The sequence below is a fragment of the Pyrus communis genome, chromosome 9 (genome assembly GCF_041283825.1).
Source record: "Pyrus communis isolate YQ-2024b chromosome 9, ASM4128382v1, whole genome shotgun sequence".
NCBI lineage: Eukaryota > Viridiplantae > Streptophyta > Magnoliopsida > Rosales > Rosaceae > Pyrus > Pyrus communis.
In genome coordinates this window covers 23,817,222-23,833,108 of record NC_142573.1, presented here as the reverse complement: position 1 = coordinate 23,833,108, position 15,887 = coordinate 23,817,222, and the positions used below count along the sequence as shown (strand labels likewise).

General features: G+C 36.3%; 1 protein-coding gene across 2 annotated transcripts; it reads left to right on the top strand.

The window, feature by feature from the left end:
• Nucleotides 1-6,927: 6,927 nt before the first annotated feature.
• On the top strand, nt 6,928-15,525 carry LOC137740104 (transmembrane E3 ubiquitin-protein ligase FLY2). Of its 2 annotated transcripts, none has more exons than XM_068479913.2 (15): nt 6,928-7,634; nt 8,464-8,536; nt 9,301-9,428; nt 10,254-10,369; nt 10,513-10,573; nt 10,844-10,910; nt 10,991-11,068; nt 11,543-11,700; nt 11,789-11,848; nt 11,928-12,021; nt 12,598-12,765; nt 13,895-14,223; nt 14,533-14,649; nt 14,730-14,892; nt 15,293-15,525. In XM_068479913.2, exons 1-14 carry the CDS (start codon nt 7,464-7,466, stop codon nt 14,829-14,831), a joined length of 1,722 nt encoding a protein of 573 aa, XP_068336014.1. In that variant the 5' UTR covers nt 6,928-7,463; the 3' UTR covers nt 14,832-14,892; nt 15,293-15,525. The 2 variants fall into 2 exon arrangements, with proteins under 2 accessions (XP_068336014.1, XP_088556888.1); XM_088700762.1 differs by having other exon boundaries at nt 6,931-7,634; nt 11,543-11,605; nt 11,763-11,848.
• The last annotated feature ends 362 nt before the right edge of the window (nt 15,526-15,887 follow it).

The window sequence follows — 15,887 nt, the reverse complement described above, 5'->3', positions numbered from 1 at the left end:
AAGTCATTTTAACATGGATGCAAGTTATAAAGGAAGGATGAATGTGACTAAAAATATGTAAATTTAAATATAATGAAATATGCAAATATAGGAACGTATTCAGAGCATACAATTAATTGAGACTAATACAGAAGGAAAATTATGAAATAAATGAGATTATAAAAAATAAAAATAAAAAATAAAAAGAGTCCTACACCGAGGGAACTCAAAAATACCAATCCAAGAATGCCTTGATGTCGAGATCGTACATCTCGATTCTAAGTCCTAAAGGGGGCGCAAAAACCAAAAGGTGGGTAGACCATAATTTATAATAATAGTAATAATATGAAAATCGATTTCTTTCTTAACATACTAACCTCCTGTTTTGAAAACACATATAATACTACATAATAGGTTTTTCTAAAAACTCTACATGCTATAAGATGTTTCTACGATAAAATCATCTTTAAAAGTGATAACGAAACGCCCAAGGGCAAATCCCAAGAATCTCGTAAGTCAAGTCAATGAAGTACTCAACTAGGGACATCATAATCGCCCGAAGGCATAACCATCACCCGTAGGTGAAGCTGTACGATACTAGGTTACGTCAGTGAAGAAATATGGTAGGTCCCATCACCCGAAGGTGAAGTTGTACGACTCTGGGTTACGTCAGAGAAGAAATATATAACATAACACACCGACACTAGTTGTGGCTAGTGAAGCTGTCTGACACTGGTTTTGCCAGTGAAACTGGGAGTATGTCATAAATATCCTTAAATGTGTCATATGGCCATAGGCGTCTACATACTTAGGTTGTGTGTATGTGTTGTATGATCACACACTAGATGAGCACCGAAAACATAAATTATAATCTTTCCAAATCATTGAAGCTTAAAGGCTTAAAGCATCAATTCATAAACCATAATAAATCATATTTGTAAATCCGTAATATTTCATCCTGCAACATCTTTGGTTCGGCTAGCTTTCATTTTTTTTTATCGAAGTCGGTTGTCTTAACGCGTAAATCCAATAATTCATAACCTTTCGTAAAACATAATTCGATAAATCATAAATAATGCATAAAACGTAAAATCATGAAATCATGCTTTTCGAGAATGCAAGCCTAGCATTTAATAAAAATCATGCAATTTAAGAAAGGCACACTCACAAATATTCTGCTACCGAGGAACTGATCGAACTAGAAAGGACGAGATCACTTCCAACCAACGCACCTAAACACAAATCGGGACCATTTATTAAAACTCTACTAAAATGATCGAATTTGGGAAAACGGACGGTCGCACATTGAAAAACCGAAGGAGAGACCTTGGTTCCCTTACGTGCTGCTTTGGGTTGCCAGAAAGTTGGCCGAAAAAGTCGTCGGCGCCGACATGGACGGTAGCGGAATACAGTTCAGAAGAGGCGCGTGTGCCCCACGCGCCGTGCACTACAACCCACATGCAGCCCCACGCGCTAGCGAGTATAGGAGTACTCGCCTTCCTCGTGAGGCCAGGGATTTTGCAGGTTTCAGCTTGACTTTCATAGCTCGATTCTTAACCAATTTCAGTGATTTAAGAACCTAAATGAAGTTACGAATGTAGGGAATCGATACATACCTATTGGAGGTCGCGACATGGCCAAAGTTGGCTGAAAAAGGTGTTTGAAAGTGTCCAAATGGCCATAGTTTCAAATTCTAGAAATCTGGGAAATTATTCCCGAGGTGTTTCCTGCATCCAACACTCAATTAACACTTACCAACTAGTCTAATCTAACCCTAAAACATGATCTAGAAGATTTTAGGAGCTTACCTGCGTCGAGGATGGTGAGAACTTGCCATGGTTCATCGGGGAAGGCGATGAACAGTGGCTGTCGAATAAGAGAAAGTGAGATCATAGAGAGGTGAGAGATGAAGGAGGGAGGGTCCATAGATAGGAGATGGTGCTCGCCGGAGTGGCCGGGGCAAGTAGGGGTGGAGGCAGTGTTGTCGTTGTTGGTTGTGCGAGCTCGGAGAGAGTGTTGTAGAGATGAGGGGGATAGACAAGGAGAGAGAGAGTTCTAGAGAGAGTCTTCACTGGGTAGAGAAAGGAGAAAAAAATGAAGGAAGAATAGAGAGAGTGTCGGGAGACAAGAAAAGATGAAATATAAAAATATCACATGAGAAGTAAAATTACCAAAATGCCCATATGATTCAAATTTCATAAAATCTTTGTTCTAGCTTTAAATTCAAAACCGATTGTGCCCGCACATTCGTAATGATGAGTGCTACAAGGATACACCAAGGAAATGAATCTTACATGGCACAACAAGGTGGTCACCAAAGTCAATATTTTTTGCCTCGAAGGGCATTTTTGTAAATTCACATTTTAAAATTATAAAAATAGTAAAATCTGGGATAGGTCGTTATAGATTCTCTAGTAACAGGTGGTAATTGAATTCATTGAATTGGTGTCCTCCAAGAATCAAACTTTTGTTCCTAAATTGTGCTCAATTCGTCTTCTGCAAATCCACCCAAATTGGGAGGTGGCGGGGTGGTAGGAGGACATGTGAATACGGGAGGCGGTGGGAGGATATGGGAATATGGGAGGTTGTGGGGGCTAGGGAAGAAGAAGATATGGAGGAAAGGTGGAGCGTGGGAGACCTGTGAGTATGATGAGTGGTGGGAAGGGCTGTGCGGGTTGGAAAAGAAAAAGGCAACAAGGATGAAACGAAGAGGCGTGGGGGGGCTCTGGAAGTTGGTGAAGAAAATAATAGATGGGATGAAAGGATGGGAGGGAGAAAGGATAAATTTACAAATATAAATTTATTTTTATAGATAAACTATTTTCAATAATTATAGCATAAAAATAATTTAAAAACAAGGACAATTTAGTAATCAATCAAGTTTTAATTTTGATTCTAGTGAACTAGTAAACAATAAATATGGAACAAATATCATTTGTATTCCAATTCCAGTTAGATTAGTAAACTTTAACAGGAATCTAATTCGGTTTCCTCCTCAATTCACTTCCCCACAATTTGATTACGAATTAGTAAACAAGCCCTGAGATAGATGTGGAAAGTTACCAGCACGATGGGATCCTCATTTACTTTTTTTTTTTCCCTTATTTTATTTGAAGTTAACTCTGTTAGATTTGGTTGAGTTAGGAGACAAGTGTCATAATTTCGAGAAAGCCAAAGAGACCACATGCACAAATGGGTGCAGAAGATTTGAACTCTAAGCTGAAAAGCTGACATCAAGTGCTTGTAGCTCAGTGGATAGAGCATATGCAGAAGGTCATAAGTTTGACCTATTTGGCGCGTATCTACTTTTTTTTTTTTGTCTTTCTTTTTCTTTTTGAGTACAGAAGAAAGGCTTGCCTAACAACGAAACTAACAAAAAACAAAACAATGCCTAAAATCCCTAACCATGTCCTCTTAACTCAACTGACCGACCAATGTCTTCTTCCATTGAGTCATTTACTATTGGAGCCTCACTTGAACCCATCATTGCTGAATAAAATAGATTAGCAAACCAAGCAAAATAAACTTAAGTGTAACAAATGAAGTTGGTGCAGTTGGTTTCCGTTTTATCCTGCCCGAAACTAAATAATTAGAAGGTGCATTTTCGTTCTTTGCAGAATTAGGGTTATAATTTTGTTGTTTCAAGAAGCAAAAGATCAACAAAGGTGGCAATACCAGAAACTGGAAAATTGTACGGGGTGATCCAAACAATTCACGACTTTCAGGTAGCTGTGAGCAACCGAGAGGCAACCCTCGACATAATTGAAACCTGATAATGACCACAACAATGACCGATTACTTAATTTCAACAAAAAATCAATGACTCGTTGTCTGCCCATTCCATTCATGCCACCGATGACTGCAACGGCATCAAATCAATATTTTCAATTCCTTGTTTCGCTGCTCAGCTTTATGGGCATCAAAGTTCATAACAACATCGTCATGCTCGGACCGCCACCAACGTTGAGGGATCTTTGCATGGAGTACCTACTACCCTATGTTTATGCGACCAACCATTGAATACATCGTAAGGGCCATCATGATTGTCTCATTTGTGATCGTCTTATTGGATGTCTATCTCCTCGTTTGAGCAATTGGAATTTTAAGGAGAAGGCTCGTGCTGGGCAAATTTGAGAGCTCATACACCTCTAGTGAAAGAAGGAATGGCGCCATTTCTGGTGGTTTTGATGGCAGTGGCGATGATGATGACATCATCAACCGCAACGGCAACTGTAACCTGAGTCAGAATTTTTTTATTCTTGGTTTTAGCTTTATTAAGTATTTTATTTTCTTGGTTTTAAGGTTTATTAATTGATAGACGGTTCAAGATCCGATTAATAACTTAAAAGAAATTTCATTTTCAGAATCACTGGTTCGGAGTCAAGGGCTTCCACAACTTTGGAGTTTGCTTTTAGGGCTTCCTTTGCTTCTTCAACTGCTTGGGACTGAGTGTAAGTTATTTTTTATCATAATTATTCGGCGATCAATTCTTTAAAGCTTATAGTTAGCATCCAAATTAGTGAATTCTCTGCTTTTGCTAGGATTAAAATCCATTTTAATCATTTTCCTCAATACTCTGACATAAACTTACAAACACAATTTGCTAACACAAAAGTTGCATTTATAACCAAGCCTAATTCAACTTGAAACAATATACGAACTCAAGGAAACTTAATAAACAATGAAGAACATGTAAGTCAAAAATTGAAACCTTTCAAAAATCAACCAAATGAATTTCAACCGTATCCCCTTGTTATTACCACTTTATCCCCATTTCAATTTTATAATTCCACATGACAGATGAACACATAACGTCTAATAGATTAGCGACATGTATTTGAGAGATAGATAAGCACGTAAGTTCAATATATTTAAAAGAGGTATTTTGGTTATTTTTGTCCAAAAATCAAGAAATTGAATTAAATCAGTTTCATGTTTTAAGATAAATATGAATATGAGTTGAAAGGTGAAAGTATCGCTTGGTCCTAAGACCGTTTAGGGAGAATATAGTGGTGTCAGGTTTCATATTTGTGGGATCCTAGAGTTGTTTCTAATTTTCGAATTATTACAATTGGTATCTTGCTTATCAGACTCATCGAGAATCACATGCATATGGTTCTCAACTCATTTATCGTTTCCATGTACCCCACACGATCGTAAGAGAAAAAAAATCAAAGATAAATTCTCACATTCAAGTCTCACTAATTTACCCTTAATTTGAACAAACGAAAGTGATGACTTATTAAAGCTTAAAATTTAAAGCCACTCAGAACTACTGTCTGGTGGTATTTCTCTTCACTTGTAAGTGTAAGTGAGAGGTTTAGGTTCGAATCTCGTGGATAGAGAATTTGATACTAAATTAAGTTGCTTATTGTGTTGCTTATTTGAACTCCCCCTCCCCTTAGTGTAAAATATATCATTGTACTAAGAAAAAATTGCAGGTTAAAAAACTTAGAACAACTAGCCCTTGATGGGCACGAGTTCAAAACTATGAAATAATGGACTTAAAATTTAAATGGTTCACCTCTCAAAACTTGGATACATCCACTGTGGTTCTCGAAATATATAGATTTAAAGATTACAACAGGTGCTCGGCTATAGTCTAAATTTTTTTCTCTTTCAGTCATCTGACCTGTTATAAGAGGTTCTTATTGCTGGGTTTCCAGGCATATTATCAGGATAAATTCAATTCGAATAATCAAATACGCAGTGGAAAGTAATAAATGATATACAATATGTTCTTGCAGTTATATATCCGGTTAGTTGTAATTGATAAAGCAACAAGTTAAGAAGTTGTAGACATTAACTTATTGGAACCTTTTGTCACGTGCATGCCGCTTGATTAGATCATTCTCATGCTTGCAATATTTCTCTTCATGATTGATCACCCAAAGTTCCTAGATGTTGAGCCTGTGAGAGTATCCACACTGATAAAACTAGCACTAGATGATGGAGTGATCGATTTGATGTGCTAGCAACATCTCACACTTGGATCAATGTAGGATGAGCAGCACACAAGATGTTTTGGCTTTAGGGTTTTTCTCTCTCTTTTCTTTAAGGGACAAAACTAAACAACTTTTGCACTATATATTAGAGAGAAAACACAAGGAGTATTATATACTCATCGACGTCCCCTTTAGCCGTACCCTACTTAGGATTTGGCTGCATGGACTTGTTCCATGTGCCAAGCCCCTCAATTACCACTTTTTGGATTTGTGATTTGGACGTTTTTTAATTAAATAAAGCCCAATGCCTATTTAATTAAAACCATGACCAATAAGTCCAAATAATTAATTATATATTATCATCATCCATATAATGTTACTAGAACTTATCATATGTGTATGACCTCTTAGGTTCTAACTAAATCTGGCAACAAAATTAATTAATGAATTAATTCAATTCTATAATCCATGAGTGACACTTAACATGTCATGGCTACCTGGATTCGTAGAAAAATACGCGAACTAATCATGATAGTCTTTCGAACCTTGATTGTAGTTACAATGCAATTCGATTCTTCTATCACAATCTCGATCAAGATTTATCTGATATGGAATTACGTCAAATCACATATAGTTATATATGATCCTCATGATGCATCTCATGTTAAAGAAATTCTTACAAACATAGCTTAATCAACAGTTACTCTGGCCATAGATTTTCAAGATGAATCTTTCATAATGTATGATTGACTTGATTAGAATGTAGTTTTCAAAATTAAATATAAAAAATAAAATTTTAGTCGTAGTTCTCATCTAGTTTACTAATATGATAGTTAAATTACATTTACTATAAATTTTAAAAATAAACTTAAAACTAATAAATTATTAAGAAATATGTTTAGCATATTCGGTTAAAAATGATATAAAAATATGGGTTCACATGCTCGTTAAAATATAATTTCTTACAAGACTATATTTATCCTCTTTGGTTGGAAAACCAGCCAGTCTACACGCCAGCCCACACAAAACAAGAACAAGAATGTGATGCTGAGCCCTCACTCACATTGGCGGTGAGTGCCATGTTCGTTGAGGAGCGTACGCCCACCTTTACCCCAAACAAGAATACAAAACCAGAATACAAAACCAGTGGACATGTCAACCACCATTTCCACGGCTTCTTCTTCCTCACAAGCTCTCGAACCAACCCTCTTAACCTCAAACCCACAATAAATTATCACTATTATTATCAATAAGTACAATCAAATTATAAATTTAGTATTTCCTTTGTTCTTAGTTTTTGTTGTTGTCGTTGCTTAAGAATAATTAGGGGTCATTTAGTCGTTGAGCTTTCATTTTCTCCATTGATCGGCTGGCAACTTCCTCCAATGCTCGACTCCAATTGAAGCAAAACCCCCCTTCTATCTCTCTCTTTAGCTCTGTACTCCAATGGGTTTCTTGTTTTTCTCTTCAATTTTTCGATTTCTTTCCCAACACAGAGGCTTGGCGCTGGTGGTGGAAATTCGGAGTTGAATTTCGGGTATGGGATTTATGGGTTTTGATTCGGGGGCCGTGCGGAATTTGGGGTCTTTGTGGTCTCGGCGGAGCAAGCTGTACCGGGTTTTATTCTGGGTTTGGGTCGCTTTTGTGCTTTTTCAGCCGGTGGCCGGTCTTAGACCCTTGCGGGAACGGGCTCGATCATGGGGCGATGAGGTTGGTAGTCGAAATTTCGGGTTTTTTTTGTTTTCCGTGCTTAATTTTGTTGTATTTGGTTGTTTGTGATTGAACTATATGATGTTTTTAGGGTAAATATTGTGAATTTCAATGTGGAAATGTGAATTTGATCTGCGCATTTGTGTGTATGTAAATATTAACATGGTATTTACTGCCTATATTAACTCAGTGTGAAGTTTTGGTGGGGAAGGTATGGATACGATGGTAAATGAACATCGAAGTTCACGTTTCTATAGTTAGGTTAATGGAGAGCTCAATATTGGTGTTATACTTTTTGAAAACTAACACATTCATGTTGTGAACCTTTGTTATGAAGCCTGTTGCTTAAGAAAGTTATGGTGTATGGTTAATTTAGTTTCAGATGCTGTGTTCTGCAGCCCATGGTGACTTTTAATTCTGAGTTAATTTAGTTGGAGAACCACACTAGTTGTGTTTTACTTTGAATTTTGCTATGATCACTTAAACCATATGAGCAATGATTCACATGTGGTGCAATATTTCTGTCTGCTTGTTTTTCCCTTGGTGGTTCCCATTTTTGGGCTGCATCAACATGGCAAGAGTTTGACACTCACCATTCCCCTCCCCCAAATAAAAGGAAAAAGTACGTGGACCTAAATGCTTATTTAGATGTTTGCTGTTAACCGCTAAAGTTTTTCAATTACATCACCTGCAGATATTGGTATTGATATGATTTGTTTGACATATCCATGTACTTTTTATATGAAGTAGGTTTATGACCAAAATTTTGTTTTTTTTAATGGTATGAAATTGAACAAACCTTCTAAATTCCTCAATTTTCATTTTGCAGTGGCTATTTGTAAGAAAGGATGAAATTGATTTAGGACCTTTTTCTACGTGGAATATAACAGGAACTTACAGAGGTTTGTAACTTATATATATATATATATATATATATATATATATATTAATAATGTTAGTTATTGCTGCTATTACTTGTTAAAAATTTGTTCATTACTAATTGGATCATTAAGATGTTCTTAGTGTTCTCCATAGAATTTTGTATCGTGAAGCTTATTGCTGAAGTAATTGGGTAAGAAGCAGAGGTTGCAAAATTTATTGGATTGTGTAGCTGTAACAATGCTACGTTTTTTAATAAGAAAGATAATTTCTTTAAAAAGAATAGATCAATACAGGGGCAAAGTTGCCCACAAATCTATCTAGAATATGCTAATCAACAAAGACTACAAAGCATAGCTAAGCAACAGAGATGGCAGCAGACCTAAAAAACCAAGTGTACATCGGAATTCTAATTATAAATATAGCCTGATAACAAACTCTATCCCAATGTATGATGAGTGGCATAAGCCTCTGGATGACGGTATGCATACATTTTCAAGATACGGACGTCCAAAGGGAAGCCCAAAAACAAACTCTGTCCCAAACGATATAGCTCATTAGGTTCTGTCTAATATTATGAATTATCTAAATAACTAACTACAATGGATCTTTCAAAATTCCATGAGTTCTTTCTTTTTGTGTCCTCTGGCACAAACCCAAATTATCTTTATAGTTGACATTATATTCAAGCACCTTACTATAAAACTTAATGGAGCCTTAAAACTAAGCTTACAAAGTTTTCTATTTGACCTGATTCTACATACATATGTTTATATGTGAGTTGCAGGGACTTGGAAGTTTCCTGATTCTACAAATAGCTCTTCCAGATTTCCGGATTTTAGGAATTCCCATGGCGACACTATCATTGAATTAGTTAGCACGCAGACAAAAATAACTGGCGTACATTACGTGCAGGTGAGCAGTTTGAACCCTCAATGACTGTCATATTAGATAAGGTCTGCCTCTGTATATATGCCTGAGTTCATAAGATAAAAAGGGTTTTTATTGAGAAAGAGCATTATTATACATGATATCAGCAACAGAAAAATGGCACGTCCAATATTTGGTGATGAATGTGCAGGTCTATTCATACAGATGGTGGGTGGGTGAGTTTTGTCCGATGTGTGACCAAACTTAGTTATGTATAGATGTATGTGTGTATTCAAAGATGGATGGGTTCATGCACACACATGACATAAACCTAAGCAGCCTTTGCCTGGTCAGGCCAATGTAGCAATGCCTCAGGATGCTTTTATACCAATAAATTTTATCCTGATGGAACATGTTTTCCGTGAATTAGCAGTCTAATTTTTCCCCTGTAGCATTGGAGGCTTGATTTAGCAAGTGCGGCTATTGTGTTGTGAGTCATGTATTGGTAGACTTTGTCTTTTCTTGTGAAGCTTGGGGGCCAGCTTCACATTGCCTTATGAGTAAATAGATACTTTGAAACTCTAGGGTTTAAATTAGAATCTTTATACAGTCCCTGGCGCACCTGCTTCAGTTTCCCCATATCACATTGGGGTGCATGTGCACTTGTATGATATTCATGTGATGGGCTTTGATCATCTTTAAACCACCAAGCAGCCAAAAGGCTCAAATATGCTATCTTCTCATGGCCTACATAACTGTAACACTATTTCCTTGGATGTTTAGTTTTTAGAATTTGTTTTAGTGTTAACGTTAATTATCATACTTTTTTTTTTAAAATAACAGTCTATTTCTTCATTTGGCTGACAATAGGGGGTAATTATTTTCCATGATGTGTTTGACAATGAACACAATGTTGGTGGTATTCAAATCAGGGTGGAGGGTGTATTTATATGGCCATTTAGACAACTTCGAATGGTAGCTAACAGGTAATTTTTCCTGGTTGTGTTATTGGAGGCTTTTGCTCCGTTTCATTGATGCATCATTTACACCCGCTTGCATTTAATATCTTCTGTTATACATATGTGCTCTATCTCTTTAAGAAAAAAATATGTGCTTTATCATTTTGCAGTGGAAAAGAGGGAGAGTCAAGCCAAGAAGAAGAATATTTATTGTCAAATCCGTATCATATGGTAATTTTTGTTCAATTTATTGTTATGAAGCCTTATAGCTCTGCTTTCTGTCATCTTATGATGCACTATGTTTTGGTGTTTGCTCGCTGCTGCTAGTCATATGTTAGTTTTTGTAATCTGGAGTGTCAAAAATATATGAGAGATGGTAATACTTGTAATTGTTTGGGAATAAAAAATTAAAAATATAAGAGTACGTCATTAATTTAGAAAGTCAAATGCAATTACAGAGGCTTCAAGTACTCACATGTTACGTCTATACCTTTGGAACAGCTTGGAGTTTTCTCTTCCCAGGTTTTCCAAGAATCTCCTCGAGATAAAATATGGAGGAAAAAGCATTGTAATTTCTCCCACATCACTATGAATTATTTGCATATTGCTTTTATCATGTTATGATAATTTTATTTGCTCATACTGCAGCTCCAATTTATGAAATGGAGAAACACTGTAATATAGAAATCGCAGGCCAAATTTCACGCGTCGCATCCGCCCATAATGGTATTTGATTTTTCTCAGCGTATGGATTCTTTCTTTCCTTTTAATCGCTTCCTCACCATCCTTTCCCTAATTTTTTTTTTTCTCTAAAAACATATAACTCTAAATTTTTTTATTTTTTTATTTTTTTTTAAGAAACTACGGAATCTCTAAACTAGTTTCACATTTCTTGCCAACACTTTGCCTGATATGATATGATTCAGAAGCACTTTTAATTGTTAGTCTATGTTTTTCACCTAAGTGGATATAATGCTTATCTAATGAACCATCTTCATCATGTAATTCTTGCCCATGTACTGATTCTTTTCTTGCAATTTGTTTCTATCTTTCATATAATCTTTTATTTTCTTTGTATTGAGGGGCTTGTGCCTGTGGGAGGTCAAAACCTTCTGGTCTTATGTTGTGAATGGACTTAATTATTTGTTCGTTTGTTTCTAAAGTTCCATGCTCATTCAAATTTCTACAAATGTTTATTAGATGGAGATCGTGATCAATACCATATAGAATCATTGATGGAGAGTCCTGCAGTGGATGATGGTGGTGATTGCTTCACTCCCTTTATATTAAATGCTACTTCTGTCAATGTGGAGGTGTACTACAACAAAGCAGTGAACTATACCTTGATGGTCACCTTTGTATCCTTTATTTATCATTGTATTTCATGTTAATTTCAATGTTTTATGCCATATATATGTAGGCATATTCCTTGACGTAGTTCCTCAGGTCTCTTTTCTCCAAGTTCTTCTCTTAATTCGGCAAATGGAGCATAGCAACACTCAGTCAGTAAGAATTTTTGTCTGAACATAAAAAGAAATTGGATTTTAATAATACATGCATTTGTATTTATAAGTGCACTTTTCAGGGGGCTGCCAAAGTTTCAATTTTAATGATTGGCCAACAGGCTATCATGGATTCTTATCTCTGCCTTCTGCATTTGACTGCAGGAATACTTGTTGGTAAGTTGAGCTCTTGTTGGTAACTATACTAGCAAGACACTTGCGTTGAAGCAGTTGTAGTAGTATAGTCACTACAAAAGGGTAAATTATTGTGATTGGGAAGTATTGAGTTTAAGATTACAATGAGAAACACTCCTGTCTTACATCAAAGTTGTAAATAGAGACCAATGCTTCCTAATTTAAGATAAGCAACTACTTCGAATATTATTTTCACCAACTTATAGTAGCTTTTTGTTACATAGATTTCTGAAGGAAATAAAACGGATGGGCTCTTTAAGAGTTGCACTGCAAAGTTCATGCTTCCAGCCTTCCATAAGAAATCTTTTTCTCAAGACCCTAAACGAAGTTTGTTACAGCCTGATACATGTGTATCATCTGTTATGTTTATAGAATACATGTCCTATTTGACCAGCTTTCATCACATACTTAATAATATGTGCCTATATCCTCTGTAGTTACGTCATATGCTTATCACATGTTAATTTTTGCTTATTGACAGTATTTTGTAGGCATTATATATTTTGTTTCTCCTTACTAACTCTATATATTTTTTTGCCTTATTTCTTGTTTATACAGAATCCTTATTTAATGCTTTTGCAACTGCCGCTTTTTTCAAGTTTGTGGTATTCTCAATATTCGAGATGAGATATCTTCTTGCTATATGGAAAGCTAGTAGGCCTACAAATAGTGGGGAAGGTTGGGAGACGATGAGGCGTGAGCTTTCAGTTCTGTATAGCCGTTTCTGTAAGTACTAATTTGGAATATATCCTTCTTTGTTTGCATGTGGAATGCCATTTTATCAATTTTTGATTGGTATGTAGAGTTGTAGCATTTATCGGGAATGATGCTTATGGATTCTACATATCCATTGCTATCCTACTCCTAGAAGTTAATTTCGTTATATTCTTGAGGAAGAAGTATTTAGCCTTAAAACAAAGAAGTTCAGAAGGAACAATTGACACATGCAAATATTTTAACAAGGTGAAGGCGTGAGTTTTCTTAAAGGAAAAAAATATTTTAGAAGTTAATTATATGAAGTACATAGAGTAAAAATTTATACAAGAAATAAAACCCCAATGAAACATATGCAAATATTTTAACAAGATGAGGGTGTGAATTTTCATAATAGTTGTATCTTTCAGGACAAAGTTTGATTTTAGGTTGGATGTTTACATACTAAAATAGTATCAAAGTAGGCGATTCACGTGCTGGGCCCAATGGCCACACGTGTCCGCATCCCCCAATATGTGTTGTCTAGGTGTTAGGCTCAAGTGATACCACACTTACGAGGGGTTGAGAGTACTAGTCCCACATCGGGGAAGTAGAGTAGAGTTCAAATGATCTTTGGCCTCTCCACCCAGTTCCATTTTGTTTTTGGTTGGAAGTTCTACTTATCACTCCTAGTTGGCCAGCTAGAAGATATATGCTTTAGTCGTCTTTTAGTGGTGTAAGGCCGGAACATATATAGAAGAAGCTAACTCAGACTTTCTAGGTATAGTACATTTGTAAAGGTAAAAAAGTAAAATGACGCTTGAGTCCTTGACCTACGTTTTGATTAATACAACTGAGTTAGATTGATTTCAAAAGTACACAAAACCCTTTGACTTTAAATTTTTTGAATAGAAGCCCCTTTGGTATTCTGAGAAAACCTCGTAAGCCAGTGTTATCACCACCATGAATATACAATTTTTACATACATCTTTGCTAGGCTAATATACTCTGATGCTTGATTCGTAGTTTCAAGTTTATATATCCAAACGAGAACAACTAATGTATTTTGATGCTAGACTAAATTAATCGTTCCAGTTACTTTGATATAGTAGGTGGCTTGATTTAAAATTTGTCTATATTGAGAACTGGTAACTCTTTGCAGATGGGATCCTTTTGGGAGGCATTCTGCTCATGTACGAGTTCCATAACTTCCTGAGGCCTATTCTTCTCCTTATGTACTCCTTTTGGATACCTCAAATAATCACCAATGTTATTCGTGATTCAAGAAAACCTTTGCATCCTCATTACATCTTGGGCATGACTGTTATGCGACTTGCAGTCCCATTATACATATTTGGTTGCCCTAACAACTTCATGCGCATTGAGCCTGACAAGAGTTGGTGTATTTGTTTGGGTGTATTTATTGGACTGCAAGCATCCATTCTTCTTCTTCAGCACTATCTTGGCTCTCGGTGGTTCATTCCTCGTCAGGTTCGATCTAACTCTGCTCATTTATATCTTCCTGGAAATTGATTTTTAGACACTTCCCTTTTGACGTCACAATGACACACAAACTCACGTCAAGACAGCCACCATTGCTGTATTGTGAATCAATGTTAATTATACGGGTAACCTGTTGTGGAATTTCCCCAAGCAAGGAGCAGGTTTATTCAATTGAATGTAATACGAAGTTTACTCAATTGAATGTAATACAAAAGATTGTAACGAAGTGCTTTTTGAATTTTCATCTTGAAGGTCTGTAATTATATCTATATCTCATTTCTGTTTGATGGTTTACAGATTCTACCTGAAAAATATAGCTACTATAGAAGGTTCGATCAGAATACGAATCACACCACAGATTGTGTCATTTGCATGACTGCAGTTAATCTCACACAACGTTCGACTGATTGCATGGTACTGTGATGGGATGTTTTATATTGTAATATAAGTACCCAAACTTAGGTGCTTGGTTTAATGTTCTATTTCCCTTACAGGTGACACCATGTGAACACTGCTTTCACTCTGGTTGTTTACAAAGGTGGATGGATATAAAGATGGAGTGCCCAACTTGTCGGCGTCCACTGCCACCAGCCTGATCCTTCCACTCTGCCTATATACATATAGGATCAACTAACATCGCCCAACTCAGTAATTTTGGTAAGTCGCTTGATGGCATGCAAACAATTTAGTAGAAATATTGTTAAGTTTGTCTGTTTCGACATTTTTTTCATTAAACTTCTTCTGAGGGCATATTCTTCACATACAAATGCTTGCTTGGATTTTCCCATGAGATTTAGGGATAACCAGTTATGCAAAATTTTAATATATCCAACACTGAAGACTCGTCTTTTCACCATCTCGTGGAATCATATGTCTGTTCATCTCATTATCTTTCACCGAAGAATACTGTACATTTGATTTCTGACTTTTGCTAAACTTATTTACTTGGGAATGGTTGCTTCTTTCGGGTTTTCATGATCTATTCAGACCAGTTTTCAAATGGCGAGATGTAAAACTTTGACAATCCTGAATCTGCCGTTTCTATATTCTATTTCAGGTTGGGCATTAAATCGATATTCAGGTTGAGCGCACCTTCCGAAGGAAGAAGGATGAGATACAACATACTCTTATCAGTTTCCAAAATTGTAACAGATTCTGCATTGTTGTTACTTTAGCCAACAATTTTTAACTCTTCCTTGTTTTAGCTTTGTTGTAAAATGTATATGTAGGAAGCAAATCTATAGGTGCAAATTCTTGTCAATTCCATCAATAGTTGGTTCCCACTTCCCACTGCAGTTTTCTATACGACAAGTCGACACATGTTTTGTGCATCTTCTTATTCGCAATTAAGCGAATAATTAGATCCAGTTGCACTGATTCGAGGCGTCGTAACATCTCAGGAGATGCTACGACACCTCAAATCAAAGTCTGATAGTAATGGCTAAATAAAGAGGGTGTGGATGGAGATGCTGTGCCTGATAGTGGTCGCATAGGCAACGAGGATAATGAACTGAAAGGCATGTTTGAGAGGGGAGAGCCACACGCTTTGCTTGCTGTTGCTTGTTGTGGCAACTCAGCACTACACGTGGAAGAAGTTACTTTCAAAATAAGACACGAAGTCAACGCTAATCAACTCCATTTTATAAGGACAA

What these genes read in the sequence shown, in the direction of transcription:
- LOC137740104 (XM_068479913.2), top strand. Translation starts at nt 7,464, where the DNA reads ATGGGATTTATGGGTTTTGATTCGGGGGCCGTGCGGAATTTGGGGTCT. An exon ending in CTTCGAATGGTAGCTAACAG is followed by an intron (nt 10,370 to 10,512) that starts GTAATTTTTCCT and finishes ATCATTTTGCAG; the next exon opens with TGGAAAAGAGGGAGAGTCAA. An exon ending in AATATGGAGGAAAAAGCATT is followed by an intron (nt 10,911 to 10,990) that starts GTAATTTCTCCC and finishes CTCATACTGCAG; the next exon opens with CTCCAATTTATGAAATGGAG.